Below are 15,571 nucleotides of genomic sequence, written 5' to 3'. Positions count from 1 at the left end.
TAAATGTAGGGGTATGGGTGGGTTGCGCTTCGGCGGGTCGGTGTGGACTTGTTGGGCCGAAGGGCCTGTTTCCACACTGTAAGTAATCTAATCTAATCTAATCTAATCTACCAGGATGCTGCCTAGACTGGAGGGCTTATTTTATGAAGAGAGGTTGACCGAGCTCGGACTTTCTTCACTGGAGAAAAGGAGGAGGAGAGGGGACCTAATTCAGTATACAAGATAATGAGAGGCATAGATAGAGTCGATAGCTAGAGACTATTTCCCAGAAATGACTAACACGAGGGGTTATAGTTTTAAGCTGGTTGGAGGAAAGTATAGAGGGGATGTCAGAGGCGGGTTCTTTACACAGAGAGTTGTGAGAGCATGGAATGCGTTGCCAGCAGCAGTTGTGGAAGCAAGGTCATTGGGGACATTTAAGAGACTACTGGACATGCATATGGTCACAGAAATTTGAGGGTGCATACCATGAGGATCAGTGGTCGGCACAACATCGTGGGCTGAAGGGCCTGTTCTGTGCTGTACTGTTCTATGTTCTATAACCACATTACAGTACTTAGTAAACTATTGCAGGAACTCTTAAGGTTGGCACAGCTTTGAGAAAGTTAAAGCAAATTGTCTTTTGAGTAACTGTGCATCCAATTGCATTCACCGAATTTACATTTACAGCAATGTATCAGAAGAGACGAATGCTAACCAAACATGGTTATCAAATCATTTAAAACATCCATTTCTTTTGACATATCAATAACTAAAACATGAAGAAAATCATAGTGCTTTCAGAATGATGAAACTTGACAAAATTGTCTTTTATGTGCTTAAAGAGCTACCTTCTAGTTTTACATGAGGGTTTCAGCCTCTCAAAGAAATCTAGTATTGAAATCTATACTCTGACTTCCAGCTCTCACTTTCCTGGCCTCAGGGAATTCTGCAGCTCGAGTTTGCATGGCATGTCCAATCTCTCATTGTGTCAGTAAAATCCTGTCATTGCTGTTTTTCTTGTGACATAATAGCTGATTGCACTACCAGCAACTGTTTCGAAATGGGCTAGAGAGGAACTCTTAATCATGTACTGTAATATTTACTTTGTCTACTGTGACTGGTATATTAAACTGCACAAGTTTTACTTCAAAGACAGGTGAGAGGCGGGCACAAATAGCACAATTCTGTCTTACTGATATTTTGGATATTGCATAAGAAAGTTACTTTGCAAAAAGCATTTCTTTCCCTTTCATTCCAAGTACACTGTAGTTTAGGATTGGTAAAATAGCTCAAATTAGGACTAGAAACATAGTGTGAGATGAATTTTAGAACTTTTTTTGCAGACATCTTTCTTCACTACTCTAAGACAAAGATATCTTTCATCAGTAATTGACAATCTTGAAATTGCCTTACAAGGTGATGAGATTCCACCCCTTTGCATGTTCCTGACTTCAGTATCAACCCTCATGCTTCCAAGTTCTGGGATCTTTCCACCACTACCCTAATGTCAAAAACACCCAGTAAACAAACACAAATATTCCACCCTCCAAACCCTAAGATCCTTCTCCACAATAAATCTCAAAATCCCTTCTCAAAACTCGCTAGTAAATTTCAGTTGTTGTTAGAAACCCAGGTGCACCTCCTGCCCACTACTACTAAGCCCCATGTAGTTAACCTACATTCTGCTTCATGTAGTTCTCCTATAATGCGGGTTTATTAAACGTGATTTGTGAATTGCCGATTTTTTTAATACAGCGAAGTCTGGGTGGCACGGTGGCTCAGTGGTTAGCACTGCTGCCTCACAGCGCCAGGGACCCAAGATTTGATTCCAGCCTCAGCCGACTGTCTGTGTGGAGGCGTGGCCATTTCAGAGACATGGATAGAGCAGGAACAGGAATGCTTGCTGTATATTCCAGGATTTAGATGTTTCAGTGAGAACAGAGAAGATGGTAAAAGAGCAGGTGTGTGGCAGTGTTATTCAAGGACAGTATTAGGGTAGCAGAAAGGATGTTTGAGGACTCATCTACCGAGGTGGTATGGGCTGAGGTTAGAAACAGGAAAGGAGAGGTCACGTTGTTGGGTGTTTTGTAGAGGAAAGAATAGCAAACATGGGGCGGCATGGTGGCTCAGTGGTTAGCACTGCTGCCTCGTAGCACCAGGGTCCCAGGTTTGATTCCAGCCTCGGGAGACTGTCTGTGTGGAATTTGCACATTCACCCCGTGTCTGCGTGGGTTTCCTCCGGGTGCTTCGGTTTCCCCCCACAGTCCAAAGATATGCAGGTTAGGTGAATTGGCCATGCTAAATTACCCATACTGTTAGGAGTATTAGTCAGAGGGAAATGGGTCTGGGTGGTTTACTCTTCAGAGAGTCAGTGTGGACTAGTTGGGCCGAAGGGCGTGTTTCCACACTGTAGGGAATCTAATCTAATAATCTAATAATTCTGGATAGGAGCGAGGGTAACAGGGTAGTTGTTATGGGGACTTTAAATTTCAAAATATTCACTGGAAATACTATAGTTCGCATACCTTAGATGGGTCAGTTTATGATCAATCTGTGCAGGAGTGTTTCCTGATACAGTAAGTAGAAGGACAACAAGGGACGAGGCCATGTTGGATTTGGTACTGGGTAATGAACCGGGCCAGGTGTTAGATTTGGAGGTAGGTAAGCACTTTGGTGATAGTGACCACAATTTGGTTATGTTTGCTTTATTGATGGAAAATGATAGGTATATAATGCAGGATAAGAGTTATAGCTTGGGGGAAAAGCAATTATAATGCAATTAGGCAAGATTTAGGATGCAAAGGATGGGGAAGGATGGGCACAATACAAAAGTAGTGCGTATTCAAGGAACAGCTACTGCATGTCCTTGATAAGTGTACACCTGTCAGACAGGGAGGAAGCAGTCAAGCAAGGAAGTAGTGGTTTACTAAAGAAGTTGAATCTCGTGTCAAGAGGAAGAAGAAGGCTTATGTTAGCATGAGATGTGAAGGCTCAGTTACGGTGCATGAAAATTACAAGTTAACCAGGAAAGACGTAAAGAGCGAGCTAAGAAGAGCCAGGAGGGGACATGAGAAGTCGTTGGCAGGTATGATCAAGGAAAACCTTTCTGTAGATATATCAGGAAAAAAAAAATGACTAGAGAAGGATTAGGGTCAATCAAAGACAGTACTGGGAAGTTGTGCATGGAGTCAGAAGAGATAGGAGAAGCGCTAAATGAATATTTTTTATCAGTATTCATACTGGAAAAAGACAATGTTGTTGAGGAGAATACTGAGATACAGGCTACTAGACTAGACAGGATTGAGGTTCACAAGGAGGAGGTATTTGCAATTCTGGAAAGTGAAAATAGATAAGTCCCATGGGCTGGATGGGATTTATCCTAGGATTCTCTGGAGAGCCAAGGAGGATACTGCAAAGCCTTCAGCTTTGATCTTTATGTCGTCATTGTCTACAGGAATCATGCCAGAAGACTGGAGGATAGCAAATGTTGTCCCCTTTTTCGAGAAGGGGAGTAGAGACAAACCTGGTAATTATAGGCTAGTGAGCCTTCCTTCGTTTGTGGGTAAAGCGTTGGAAAAGATTAAAAGAAATAGGATATATAATCATCGAAAGAGGAATAAGTTGATTAGGGATTGCCAACACAGTCTTATGAAGCATAGGTCGTACCTCACAGACCTTATTGAATTCTTTAAGATGGTAACCAAACAGATGGATGAGGGTAAAGTGGTTGATGTTGTGTACATGGATTTCAGTAAGACATTAGATAAGGTTCCCCACAGTAGGCTAATGCACAAAATATGCAGGCATGGGATTAAGGGTGATTTAGTTTGGATCAGAACTTGACTAGCTGAAAGAAGACAGAGGGTGGTGGTTGATGGAAAATGTTCGCAGTGTATCGCAAAGATCTGTTTTGGTGCCACTGCTGTTTGTCACTTTTATAAAGGACCTAGATGAGGGCGTAGAAAGATGGGTTAGTAAAGTTACAGATGACACTAAAGTCGGTGGAGTGGTGGATAGTGCTGCAGGATGTTGCAGGTTACAGAGGGACCTTGATAAGCTGCAGAGCTGAGCTGAGAAGTGGCAAATGGAGTTAAATGCTGAAAACTGTAAGGTGATTCAGTTTGGAAGGAGCGACAGGAATAAAGCGTACTGGGCTAATGGCAAGATTTGTGGTGCTGTACATAAGCAGAGAGATCTCGGTGTCCATGTACATAGATCCCTGAAAGTTGCCACCCAGGTTGTTGTTAGAAGGCTATTATTGGTAGAGGGATTGAGTTATGGAGCTACGAGGTCATGCTGCAGCTGTACAAAACTCTGGTGCGGCCACACTTGGGAGTATTGTGTACAGTTCTGGTCACTGCATTATAGGAAGGATGTGGAAGCTTTGAAAAGAGTTCAGAGGAGATTTACCAGGATGTTGCCTGGTATGGAGGGAAGGACTTAGAAGGAAAGGCTGAGGGACTTGAGGCTGTTTTCGTTCGACAGAAGAAGGTTGAGACGTGACAACTGAGACATCTAAGATGATCAGAGGGTTACATAGGGTGGACAATGAGAGCTTTTTTCCTTCGTGATAGCAAGCACGAGGGGACATAACTTTAAATTGAGGGGTGATAGATATTGGAGAGATGTCAAAGGTAATTTCTTTACTCAGAGAGCAGTAGGGGCGTGGAACGCACAGCCTGCAACTGTAGTACGCTCCCCAACTTTAACGTCATTTAAATGGCCATTGGAAAAACATATGGATGAAAATGGAATAGTGCAGGATTGGTTCCACAGGGTGGTGCAATATCAAGGGCTGAAGGGCCTTTACTGCACTGCAATGTTCTGTGTTCTATTCTCCTCGTGTCTGTGCAGATTTTCTCTGGATTCCCCAGTTTTCTTCCACAACCAAAAGATGTGCAGGTCAGATGATTGGCCATGCTAAATTGCCCATAGTGTTCAGGGATGTGTAGTTTAGGTGCATTAGTCATGGGAAATGTAGAGTTATACGGTAGGAGAATGGGTGTGGATGGGTTACTCTGCAGAGGGTCAGTGTGGACTCGTTGGGCCAAAGGGCCTGTTTCCGCACTGTAGGGATTCTATGAAAACGTCTCTCCAGTCGGAGGACAAGAAGCTGGGAAGAATCTGTTAATTTAAGAACCTGACTTGAACTAAGAGTGAAATTTCATTGCAATTGACTAACGGTAAAAGGACAGTGTTGAGGAGCAGTTTGAAACTTGGCTTTGTTTTTTGTATTAAGAGCTTTTTCTCTCTTTTTATTTAAGAAATATGTTTGAACATTAAAGAATATTTGTAGACTCATGTGAAATTATTTCAATAACTAATCACTATGGTAATCAACTGCAAAAAAGTGACTAGTACAGGGGCTTGGACATGGTCAGTCAGCCGCTCAGGGTGGTTAGATTCAAGAAACTTTGTACATAGTGGTTGAGGGACAGAAAGGTGGGTTGGCACACTGCTACTTTTGCTGTATGTGTGGGGGCTGTACAGAAGAGGTTCAGGGTTAGTCAGGGTCAGATGTTAGTAAGGATGAGAGAAGAGTGGGGAAGCTGTTGTTGCAGGAAATGATGGGTACAATCGCAAAGATGAAGTGTGAAGTGTCATCGAGAAGATGGTGGCACTTTCACTGGCAGAGTGGAGAAGGCCACTGATCTCCTTCCTACATTCTGTGTATTCCTATGATGGTTGAGACTGCACTGGCCTGGATGGTAACCCTGGTCCAGGTTAGCATGGTTGTAATAGAATGGCATCCTCTGTTGGCCTGGGAGAAAAGAGCACCCCATCCCTATCAGCAGCATCTTCATGTCCCTGTCCACAAAGAGAGACCCAATTTTCCATTGTCTGCCTTGTCCAGGACCAATGTCAGGAACCGTGCAGGGCAGCTCCGGACTGATAGCAGTTGTCCGAATGCACAATGTCTTTTTAAAGATGGTGCTGGACCACAGATGTTGGTCAATTCTGAGATATCCAGGAAGTGGTGAGTTGTTTTGGAAATTGCACATGGAATGATAATTATAGAATGTGTGAGAGGGGCACCGAAGGGTGGGGTAGGTAATAAATCAGGCTGGTTTTGTAAAATAAGGTGATAGACCAAGCATCACGATATGAAACCCTCTGAGAAACTTGACAAAACTGACACTTAGCGAAAGAAATGACGATTCAGCCCTTGATCTATCAAGGCAAGTTTCATTTTAAGATCTGACTTGTGCATTGATGGGTTCAGAAGACTGGTTAGAATGCAATGCATCCAGCAGGAATAGTTGCCAATCAAGAATAATCAGTTGAAGATTCTCATGAATTGCACTATGCAGTACAGGTCAATTACAACAGGTCCAACATTTAGCTCGACTGTACTATCATTTGTGGTAGGCTAACTACTATTTTTGTTAAAATTTGTATTGATTTGCCCCAACCCTGTTTTTCCCTTAGATCGCTTTATTTCTAATGCACCATTTTCCACAACCCAACATCGCACATGAATGCAACTACGGCATTACAGGAGAACTATCTGTACGTGACTGCAGAGTTTTATAAAAGATATAATGCAGAGACAGATATTTGTTAATTGAACACATATTAATAATCGAGGTCACTCATTTGTACTTTTCACAAATACAAATCATGGAATGTGATGACCAAAACACTGGTTGAAAACCACAATGTCATATAATTAAAGCAGAATTAGATTAATCATAGTAAATTAGTGCCCTGATAATAAATAATGTGATAAAGCAGTCCCTCACTGTAGCAATGCTGGTTCAGATAGCAACAGCACAATAAAGCATGATAGTGCAGCACACATTTTTCATTTAGGACACTTAAATGTGTGCTACACTTTGAAAAAGGGACAAAAAAAAGTGCAAGGAAACTTTCCAGGAACAGCAAAGATTCTGAGCTTACACATCTAAATACCTTAAATGACTTTCCCAAATAGATTTTACAAAAGACAAACCCATGATTTTGATTTCTACTCTGAATAGCAATCAAACACTGGTTTAACACACGTAGTGTGATCTCAATAACAATTAGACTGAGGGGAACTAAAGTTCATTTTCAGAATAGAAAACACCATGCATTAATTACTTAATGGCCCTGTTTTTTTTTAAACAAAAGCATTTTATCTAGTTATCATGAGCCATGTCATAGCTCTGTGTCTGTGTGTTTTCAACAACTTCAACCATTTTGAACGTATGGAACAACCATTTTTAAAAATACTTTCAATTGTTTTGGTTTTAAATCATTTCATTATACTTACTTGGCAGTTGACTCCTCATCATATTTTGTTTTCAAATCAAATAGCTCAGTCTGAGTTGATTCCAGGGCTGCAAAAAAAAATAGCTTCAATAAAAGCCAAGAATGAAATGGTTTAAGGAAACATTTTCAGCTGATCATGCAGTTAATTGTTTAGTAAATCGAGATCTTTTGAATTCTGAAAGAGGATAACTGGCCTCACAATGTTAACTCTAAGTTAAAAATCACACAACACCAGGTTATAGTCCAACAGGTTCATTTGGAAGCACTAGTTTTGGAGCGCTGCTCCTTTCTCAGGGGGTTGTCGGGTATAAGATCGTAAGACACAGAATTTATAGCACAGGTTTACAGTGATGCAACTGAAATGATACATTGAAAAAGACCTGGATTGTTTAAGTCTCTAATCTTTTAGAATGACCATGTTGATTTTAGTTCTTTCATATTTAAATTTTAAAAGTTACATTCTCAAGTGAACTTTAACATGTTAGCCCAGATAATGCATTGAAGGTAAAGTTAAAGTCTATTTGTTTGTGCCTCAATGTTCTGACAGATTCTATTTCTAAAAAAGGGATTTACAGAATCTTGTATAAATTCATGCAGTTTTTGAGCAAAACAAAGTACAATTCTGCAAGTACAAGTTCACCCCACAAACGTATAGGCATGTGTGTGCATGTGAGGTGTGTGGGGAGGTGTGGGGAGGTGTGTATGTGTGAGCATATGAGAGACAGCTTGTGTATGAGAGAGCGTCTGCGTGAATGAATGGGTTTGCAGGAGTGTGCGCGTGCGCGCGCGCACGTGCGAGACAGAGACAGACAGAGAGTGTGTAGTGCAGTGGAGTCACCTATAGTGTGACATGAACCCTAGGTCCCAGTTGAGGGCACCCTCATGGGTACTGAACTTGGATATCAGCCTATGCTCGGCCATTTTGCGTTGTTAGGTAAAAACAATGACTGCAGATGCTGGAAACCAAATTCTGGAGTAGAGTGGTGCTGGAAAAGCACAACAGTTCATGCAGCATTCGAGGATCCAACGCCATTTTGCGTTGTTGCCTGCCCCGAAGACTGCCTCTTTTTAAATCCACAAATACTTCCAGTCCTGCCGAGTTTCTTCAGCAATTTCAGGTTTTCTTTGTTCTAGATTTTTTGAAGCTGTTTGAAGTCACGTTTGTCAAGTAGTATAATGAATATTATGGAATGAGCAATTGATTGAATTTAAGGAGAAGGCTGCCTTTAGCTGCAAGAGTAACTGGGCCTAAACAAACCAACTTAAAAATAAATTGGCATGCTTTCCACAACTTGAAGGAATAATTCATGTTATTTTTAGTTCTTAAATAGCTAAATAAACAATAAATTGCTTATAGACATTACTATTAAACTCAGTTTACATTCAATTTCTTTTTTCTCTCAGGTTTTAGTGGTGGGGAGGTGTCATGCTAGCTGCATGAGAGAATACTACCTATTTTAGGAACCCAATATCAACTTTTAAGTCCAAAATTGTTCATGACAGAATGAATCTAATCTAATTCAATAACCCAATTGTACCAAGATAGAATTTTTCAATTTTCCACACAAGCTATCCGATGTGACATTTCACTATAACATCACAGGACCTATATTCACTAGAAACATGATTGTTGACAATAGAAAATTCATTTCATTGAATAACTTCATATTCTGTACGCAGCAATGGCCACCATCTGGCCAGTCAAGGCTTAATTTCAATCCACTTCGAAGCAGCAAACTGCCTTGACTAGCTCCCCCATTCATAATATTATAATACAGGAAATATAATTAGAACCACTTGACGATGAACAAAGGTTTTAAAATCAAAATGACATTTTTTAATGCAGGATGAAAGGAAAATCCTCGAAACTGTCACCTGTAGTATTAATAATGTACCCAGTATCGAGAGGAGGCAGCATTTCCACATACTGAACAACCTCGATTATCCGAACGTGACGGGTGGGAAGTACTTTGTTCGGATAACTGAGTTCGGATTTCTGATTATTCAGATAATGGATAGCATTTTTACGGGACCTTGATCGGAAATCTGAAATTCGGGTAATCGAGGTTGTTCTCTATTCTCCAAACTTGCAGATGACACTAAGCTGAGTGGCAGTGTGTGCTGTGAGGAGTATACTAAGAGGCTGCCGGGTGGGTTGTACAGACTGGCTGAGCAAGTACTTGGCAAGTGCAAAATAAGATGGATAAATGTGAGGTTGACCATGTTGTTTGCAAAAACAGGAAGACAGATTAATATCTGAATGGTGGCAGTTTAGGAAAAGGTGAGGTGCAACAAGATCTGGCTGTCATGGTGCAACAGTTGCTGAAGGTGGGCTTGCAGGTGGTGAGGAAAGCTAATGGCATGCTGGCCTTCACAGCAGGAGGATTTGAGTATCGGAGTAAAGATGTCTTGCTGCAGTTATGCCACCTCGAGTATTGTGTACAGTTTTGGTCTCCTAATCTGAGGAAGTACATTCTTACTACTGAGGGAGTCCAGTGAAGGTTCACCAGACTGATTCCTGGGATGGCAGGACTGACATATGAAGAAAGACGGGATCGACTGGGCTTGTACTCACTGGAATTTAGAAGAATGAGGGGGATGTCACAGAAACATACAAAATCCTGATTGGACTGGACAGGCCAGATGCGGGAAGAATGTTCCTGATGGGGAAATGGGGGGGGTAGACTGACCAGAAGTAGGGGTCACATTCTAAGAATAAGGGGTAAGCTATTCAGGACTGAGATGAGGAAGAATTTCTTAACTCAGAAAGGTGTGAACCTGTGATATTCTCTCCAACAGGAAGATGTTCAGGCCACTTTATTAGACATATTCAAGAGGGAGCTGGACATGTCTCTTGCAGCTAAAGGCATCAAAGAGGTATGGAGAGAAAATGGGAATGGGATATTTAGAACATAGAACAGTACAGCACAGAACAGGCCCTTCAGCCCACGATGTTGTGCTGACCATTGATCCTCATGTAAGGTAAACCTAATGTACAAACCCTCAAATTTCTGTGACCATATGCATGTCCAGCAGTCTCTTAAATATCCCCAATGACCTCGCTTCCACAACTGCTGTTGGCAACGCATTCCATGCTCTCACAACTCTCTGCGTAAAGAACCCGCCTCTGACATCCTCTCTATACTTTCCGCCAAACAGCTTAAAACTATGACACCCTGTGTTAACAATGTCTGCCATGGGAAAAACTCTCTGGCTATCAACTCTATCTATGCCTCTCATTATCTTGTACACCTCAATTCGGTCCTCTCTCTCCCTTCTTTTTTCCAATGAAAAAAGTCCGAGCTCAGTCAACCTCTCTTCGTAAGATAAGCCCTCCAATCAAGGCAGCATCCTGGTAAACCTCCTCTGAACCCTCTCCAAAGCATCCACATCTTTCCTATAATACGGCAACCAGAACTGGACACAGTATTCCAAATGTGGTCTAACCAAAGCCCTGAAGAAGGGCTTATGCCCGAAACGTCGATTCTCCTGTTCCCTGGATGCTGCCTGACCTGCTGCACTTTTCCAGCAACACATTTTCAGCTCTAACCAAAGTTTTACAGAGCTGTAACAAGATCTCACGGCTCTTAAACTCAATCCCCCTGTTAATGAAAGCCAAAACACCATATGCTTTCTGAACAACCCTGTCCATTTGGGTGGCCATTTTAAGGGATCTATGTACCTGCACACCAAGATCCCGCTATTCCTCCACACTGCCAAGAATCCTATCCGTAATCCTGTACTCAACTTTCAAGTTCGACCTTCCAAAATGCATCACCTCGCATTTATCCAGGTTGAACTCCATCTGCCACCTCTCAGCCCATCTCTGCATCCTGTCAATGTCCCGCTGCAGCCTACAACAGTCCTCTATACTGTCAACGACACCTCCAACCTTTGTGTCGTCTGCAAACTTGCTGACCCATCTTTCAATCCCCTCATCCAAGTCATTATTAAAAATTACAAAGAGTAGAGGACCAAGAACAGAGCCCTGTGGAACACCACTCCAGTATTCCAGGCAGAATACTTCCCTTCCACTACCACTCGCTGTCTTCTGTCGACCAGCCAATTCTGTATCCAGACAGCTAAGCTTCTGTATCCCATTCCTCATGACCTTCTGAACGAGCCTACCATGGGGAACCTTATCAAATGCCTTGCTGAAGTCCATATACACCACATCCACAGCTCGACCCTCATCAACTTTTCTAGTCACATCCTCAAAGAACTCGATAAGGTTTGTGAGGCATGACCTGCCCCTCACAAAGCCATGCTGACTGCATTTAATCAAGCCATGCTCTTCCAGATGGTCATAAATCCTATCCCTCAGAATCCTGTCTAACACCTTGCAGACGACAGACGGGAGACTGACTGGTCTGTAATTGCTGGGGATTTCCCTATTTCCTTTCTTAGAGAGGAATTACATTTGCCTCTCTCCAGTCCTCAGGTACAACTCCAGTGGAGAGCGAGGATGAAAAGATCTTCGCAAGTGGCGAAGCAATCGCATTTCTCATTTCCCAAAGCAGCCAAGGACAAATCTGGTCCGGGCCTGGCACCTGTCAATCTGATTGGCCCTACTCTTTCTTTGATCATTCTCTTATTCCTCACATACGTGTAAAATGCCTTTGGATTCTCCCTAATCCTTCCTGTCAAGCCTTTTTCGTGCCCCCTCCTGGCTCTCCTCAGACCATTTTTGAGCTCCTTCCTCGCCTGCCTGTAATCCTCTAGAGCTGAGCAAGACCCTTGCTTCCTCCACCTTACGTAAGCTGCCTTCTTTCTTTTGACGAGAAGCTCCTCCGCTCTCGTCATCCAAGGTTCCTTTATCTTACCACTTCTTACCTGTCTCAGAGGAACACATTTATGCATCACTCACAACAACTGTTCCTTAAACAGTCTTCACATGTCTATAGTGCCCTTTCCATGGAACAATTGCTCCCAGTCCATGCTTTCCAACTCACGTCTGATAGCATCATAGTTTCCTTTTCCCCAATTAAATATCCTCCCATTGTGCCTGCTTCTCTCCTTCTCCATAGCTATGTAGAATGTGAGGTAGTTGTGGTCACTATCACCAAAATGTTCTCCTACCGCAAGATCTGACACCTGCCCCAGCTCATTGCCGAGCAACTTAGGTTGCATGATCAGCTATTTTCTATGTTTCTATGTTTCTTTTGAATTGAAATTGTAACCTAATGCCATTGCCTGAAACATTGCTCCTAACAAAAGCTTTTTCACTCAAATCATTAACTTTCCCTGTAACTATCAATTTCAGTGCTAATTACAAATTCTAGGCTTCATATTGATTTGTTTAAAAATGTGGATAAATGTGAGGTATTGCATTTTGGTAAAACAAACAAGGCCGGACTTACACAGTTAATGGCAGGGCCCTGGGTAATATTGTCAAATAGAGAGATTGGGAGGTTCGGGTACATAGTTCTTTGAAAGTTGCATCATTAGTAGGTAGAGTGGTTAGGAAGGCATTTAGCATGCTTGCCTTCACTGCTCAGACCATTGGGTATAAGAGAAAATGGGACGCCATGTTGAGATTATATATGATGCTGTTGTGGCCATTTTTGGAAGAGTCTTGGTTGCCCTATTATACGAAGGATATGATTAGATTAGATTACTTACAGTGTGGAAACAGGCCCTTCGGCCCAACAAGTCCACACCGACCCGCTGAAGCGCAACCCATCCAGACCCACTCCCCTACATTTACCCCTGCACCTAACACTACGGGCAATTTAGCACGGACAATTCACCTAACCTGCACATTTTTGGACTGTGGGAGGAAACCGGAGCACGCGGGGAGAATGTGAAAACTCCACACAGTCAGTCGCCTGAGGCGGGAATTGAACCCGGGTCTCTGGCGCTGTGAGGCAACAGTGCTAACCACTGTGCCACCGTTCCGCCCAAAATTAAAAAGTGAAAAGCCAAGACTGCTCCTTTCACTGTTTTCATCTGGCTTCTTCTTTTTCCCCCCGGGCGTTGGTGTTACAGTGTGCTCCTTTCATTGTTTTCATCTAGCTTCTTCTTTTTCCCCCCGATGGCTAGTCTCAAAGTGCTGAATGCCTTCCTGGATGCTCCTCCTCCACTTTGGACAGTCTTGTGCCAGTGATTCCCGGGTGACTGTGGGAATGCAGCACTTCACCAGTGAGGCCTTGAGGGAACAGGTCGTTTTGGTGTAACACACTTTTCGTCAACGTTAATTGGCTATAATGTGATTGACGAATTGTGGGCGATGTTTGGATAAGACAAACCTTCTACTGAGCAGGTATCGCAATTTTCTCTGCACGGGGTTGCAGAGGAACGCAACTGTCGCATTACAGCAGAACTACCTGTATCACTGAAGTGTTTCCTCTGTCTACCTAGGGCTCGCCTGCCATCTCAAGATAGAGACGGGAATAGAGCACCTACTGGAGAGTCACATTGCAGTCATATGGACATGTCCAGCCCATCACAGCCGATCAAGAGTGGTCAGTGCCTCGATGCTGGCCTGGTTGAGGAAGCCAGTGTTGGTGCATCTTTCTTGCCAGCGGATTCACAGGATTTTGCGCAAGCAACATTGGTGGTACTGCTCTCGTGCCTTGAGGTGTTTGCTGTAAACAGTCCACAACTCACAGCCATATACGAGGGCGGGTTTACAGATGGTATAAACGTCGGAAAATGTGAAGTTGTTCATTTTCTTCACCACAGCTCTGTAAACTATGATTTTGGTGTTAGACCTGAACAGTGCTCCAGATGTGGTCTCACCAGCACCTTACACAGTTGCATTAAGACTTCCCTACTCTTATACCACAACTTCTTTGAAATAAGAGCCAACAAAATTCCATGCAAGGGCTGCCACAAACACTACGTAGGACAAACAGGAGGAAAGTTAACCACCAGAATACACGAACACCAGCTCGCAACAAAAAGACACGACCCTCTCTCCCTCATAGCCCTACACACTGAGGGGAAAAAAAACCCACCATTTCGACTGGGACAATACATCTATCCTGGGACAGGCTAAGCAAAAACATGCCAGAGATTTTCTAGAGGCCTGGCACTCCAACCACAACGCCTAAACAAACACACAGATTTAGATACCGTCTATCAACCCCTCAGAAAACGAACAGGAAATGACATCACCACAAACCCCAGGAACCCCATCCAGGACAAACACATAAACAGAAAGCAGGAGACAACAGCTTCGCTCCACTTGGAGGTCGCCACTGATGATGTTACCTAGCCAGGTAATGAAACATCGGATATCAAACCTACAGCTCAGCGAGCAAACCTACACCCTAAACCTCAACCTGAGCTACAACCTTCACAAACCTTGCAATAAGAGCCAACATTCCAATAGCCTTCCTAATTATCTGTTGCACCTGTGTACAAATATTCGTAAGCTCCTTTGTGTTGCAGCTTTCTGCAGGTTTTCTCCATTTAAATAATACTGTTCTTTTGCTCTCCCTTCCAAAATAAACAATTTCACATTTTCCCAAATTAACACCATCTGCTAAATTTTTGTTCACTTGCTTAACCTATCAATCTCTCTCTGTAAACTGTTTCTATCCCTCTCAAAACATGCCTTTTCATCTCTTTGTGTGTCAGCTGCAAATTTGACTATGTTCATTTTGCTTTCTATCAATAATTTATCTTATAAGACGTTTTGGTCCCAGCACTGAACCCTGTTGGTTACAGGTTGCCAACTTGAAAAAGAAACCTTTATCCCAACTCACTGTTTCCTATCCATGAACCAATTCCCTATCCATGCCAATGTACTACATCCAATACTGTGGGCTTTTATCCTATGACTTAACGTTTTGAGAGATACCTTGGTGAATGCCTTCTGGAAGTCCAAGTTTAACATATCTACTTATTTCTCTCTATCCACTCTAGTTAAGACTGCCTTAAAAAACTCAAATAAGTTAATCAGACATTTCTTTTTCATGAAGTTATGCTATGTTTGTCTGGCTTATGATTTTTCCAAATATTCTGCTATTACTTCCTTAATTACTGATTCCAACACCTTTCCAACAATAGATGCAAAACTAATCAAACTTACAGTTACCTGCTTTTTGCTCCCCTGCCTTTTCCAGTAGGAGTTGAAATTTTATTGCTGGAACAGCACAGCAGGTCAGGCAGCATCCAGGGAACAGGAGATTCGACGTTTCGGGCACAGGCCCTTCTTCAGGAATGAGCAGAGAGTGTTCAGCAGGAGAAGATAAAAGGTAGGGAGGAGGGACTTGGAGGAGGGGAGTTGGCAGAGGAGATGACCTGGGGTGTGCAGTGAGAGAGGGACTCACTGAAATCTTTGTAGAGAGAGGCAGAGAGCTTCTTCAAGGAAGGCACCCTTGTAAGA

At 42.7% G+C, this 15,571-nt stretch overlaps 1 protein-coding gene across 5 annotated transcripts in view; it reads right to left on the bottom strand.

The window, feature by feature from the left end:
• Nucleotides 1-15,571, bottom strand: part of LOC122564179 (protein CASP-like) — a 601,305-nt gene that overhangs the window by 249,888 nt on the left and 335,846 nt on the right. For all 5 annotated transcript variants that reach the window (XM_043718857.1, XM_043718858.1, XM_043718860.1 and 2 more), the window contains one exon: nt 7,238-7,304. In XM_043718857.1, coding sequence (XP_043574792.1) covers nt 7,238-7,304 — 67 coding nt within the window. The remainder of the gene's footprint in view (nt 1-7,237; nt 7,305-15,571) is intronic.

The sequence above is a fragment of the Chiloscyllium plagiosum genome, chromosome 28 (genome assembly GCF_004010195.1).
Source record: "Chiloscyllium plagiosum isolate BGI_BamShark_2017 chromosome 28, ASM401019v2, whole genome shotgun sequence".
Taxonomy (NCBI): domain Eukaryota; kingdom Metazoa; phylum Chordata; class Chondrichthyes; order Orectolobiformes; family Hemiscylliidae; genus Chiloscyllium; species Chiloscyllium plagiosum.
Note: the sequence above shows the minus strand (reverse complement) of the source record. Positions and strands in the feature narration are given on the sequence as shown.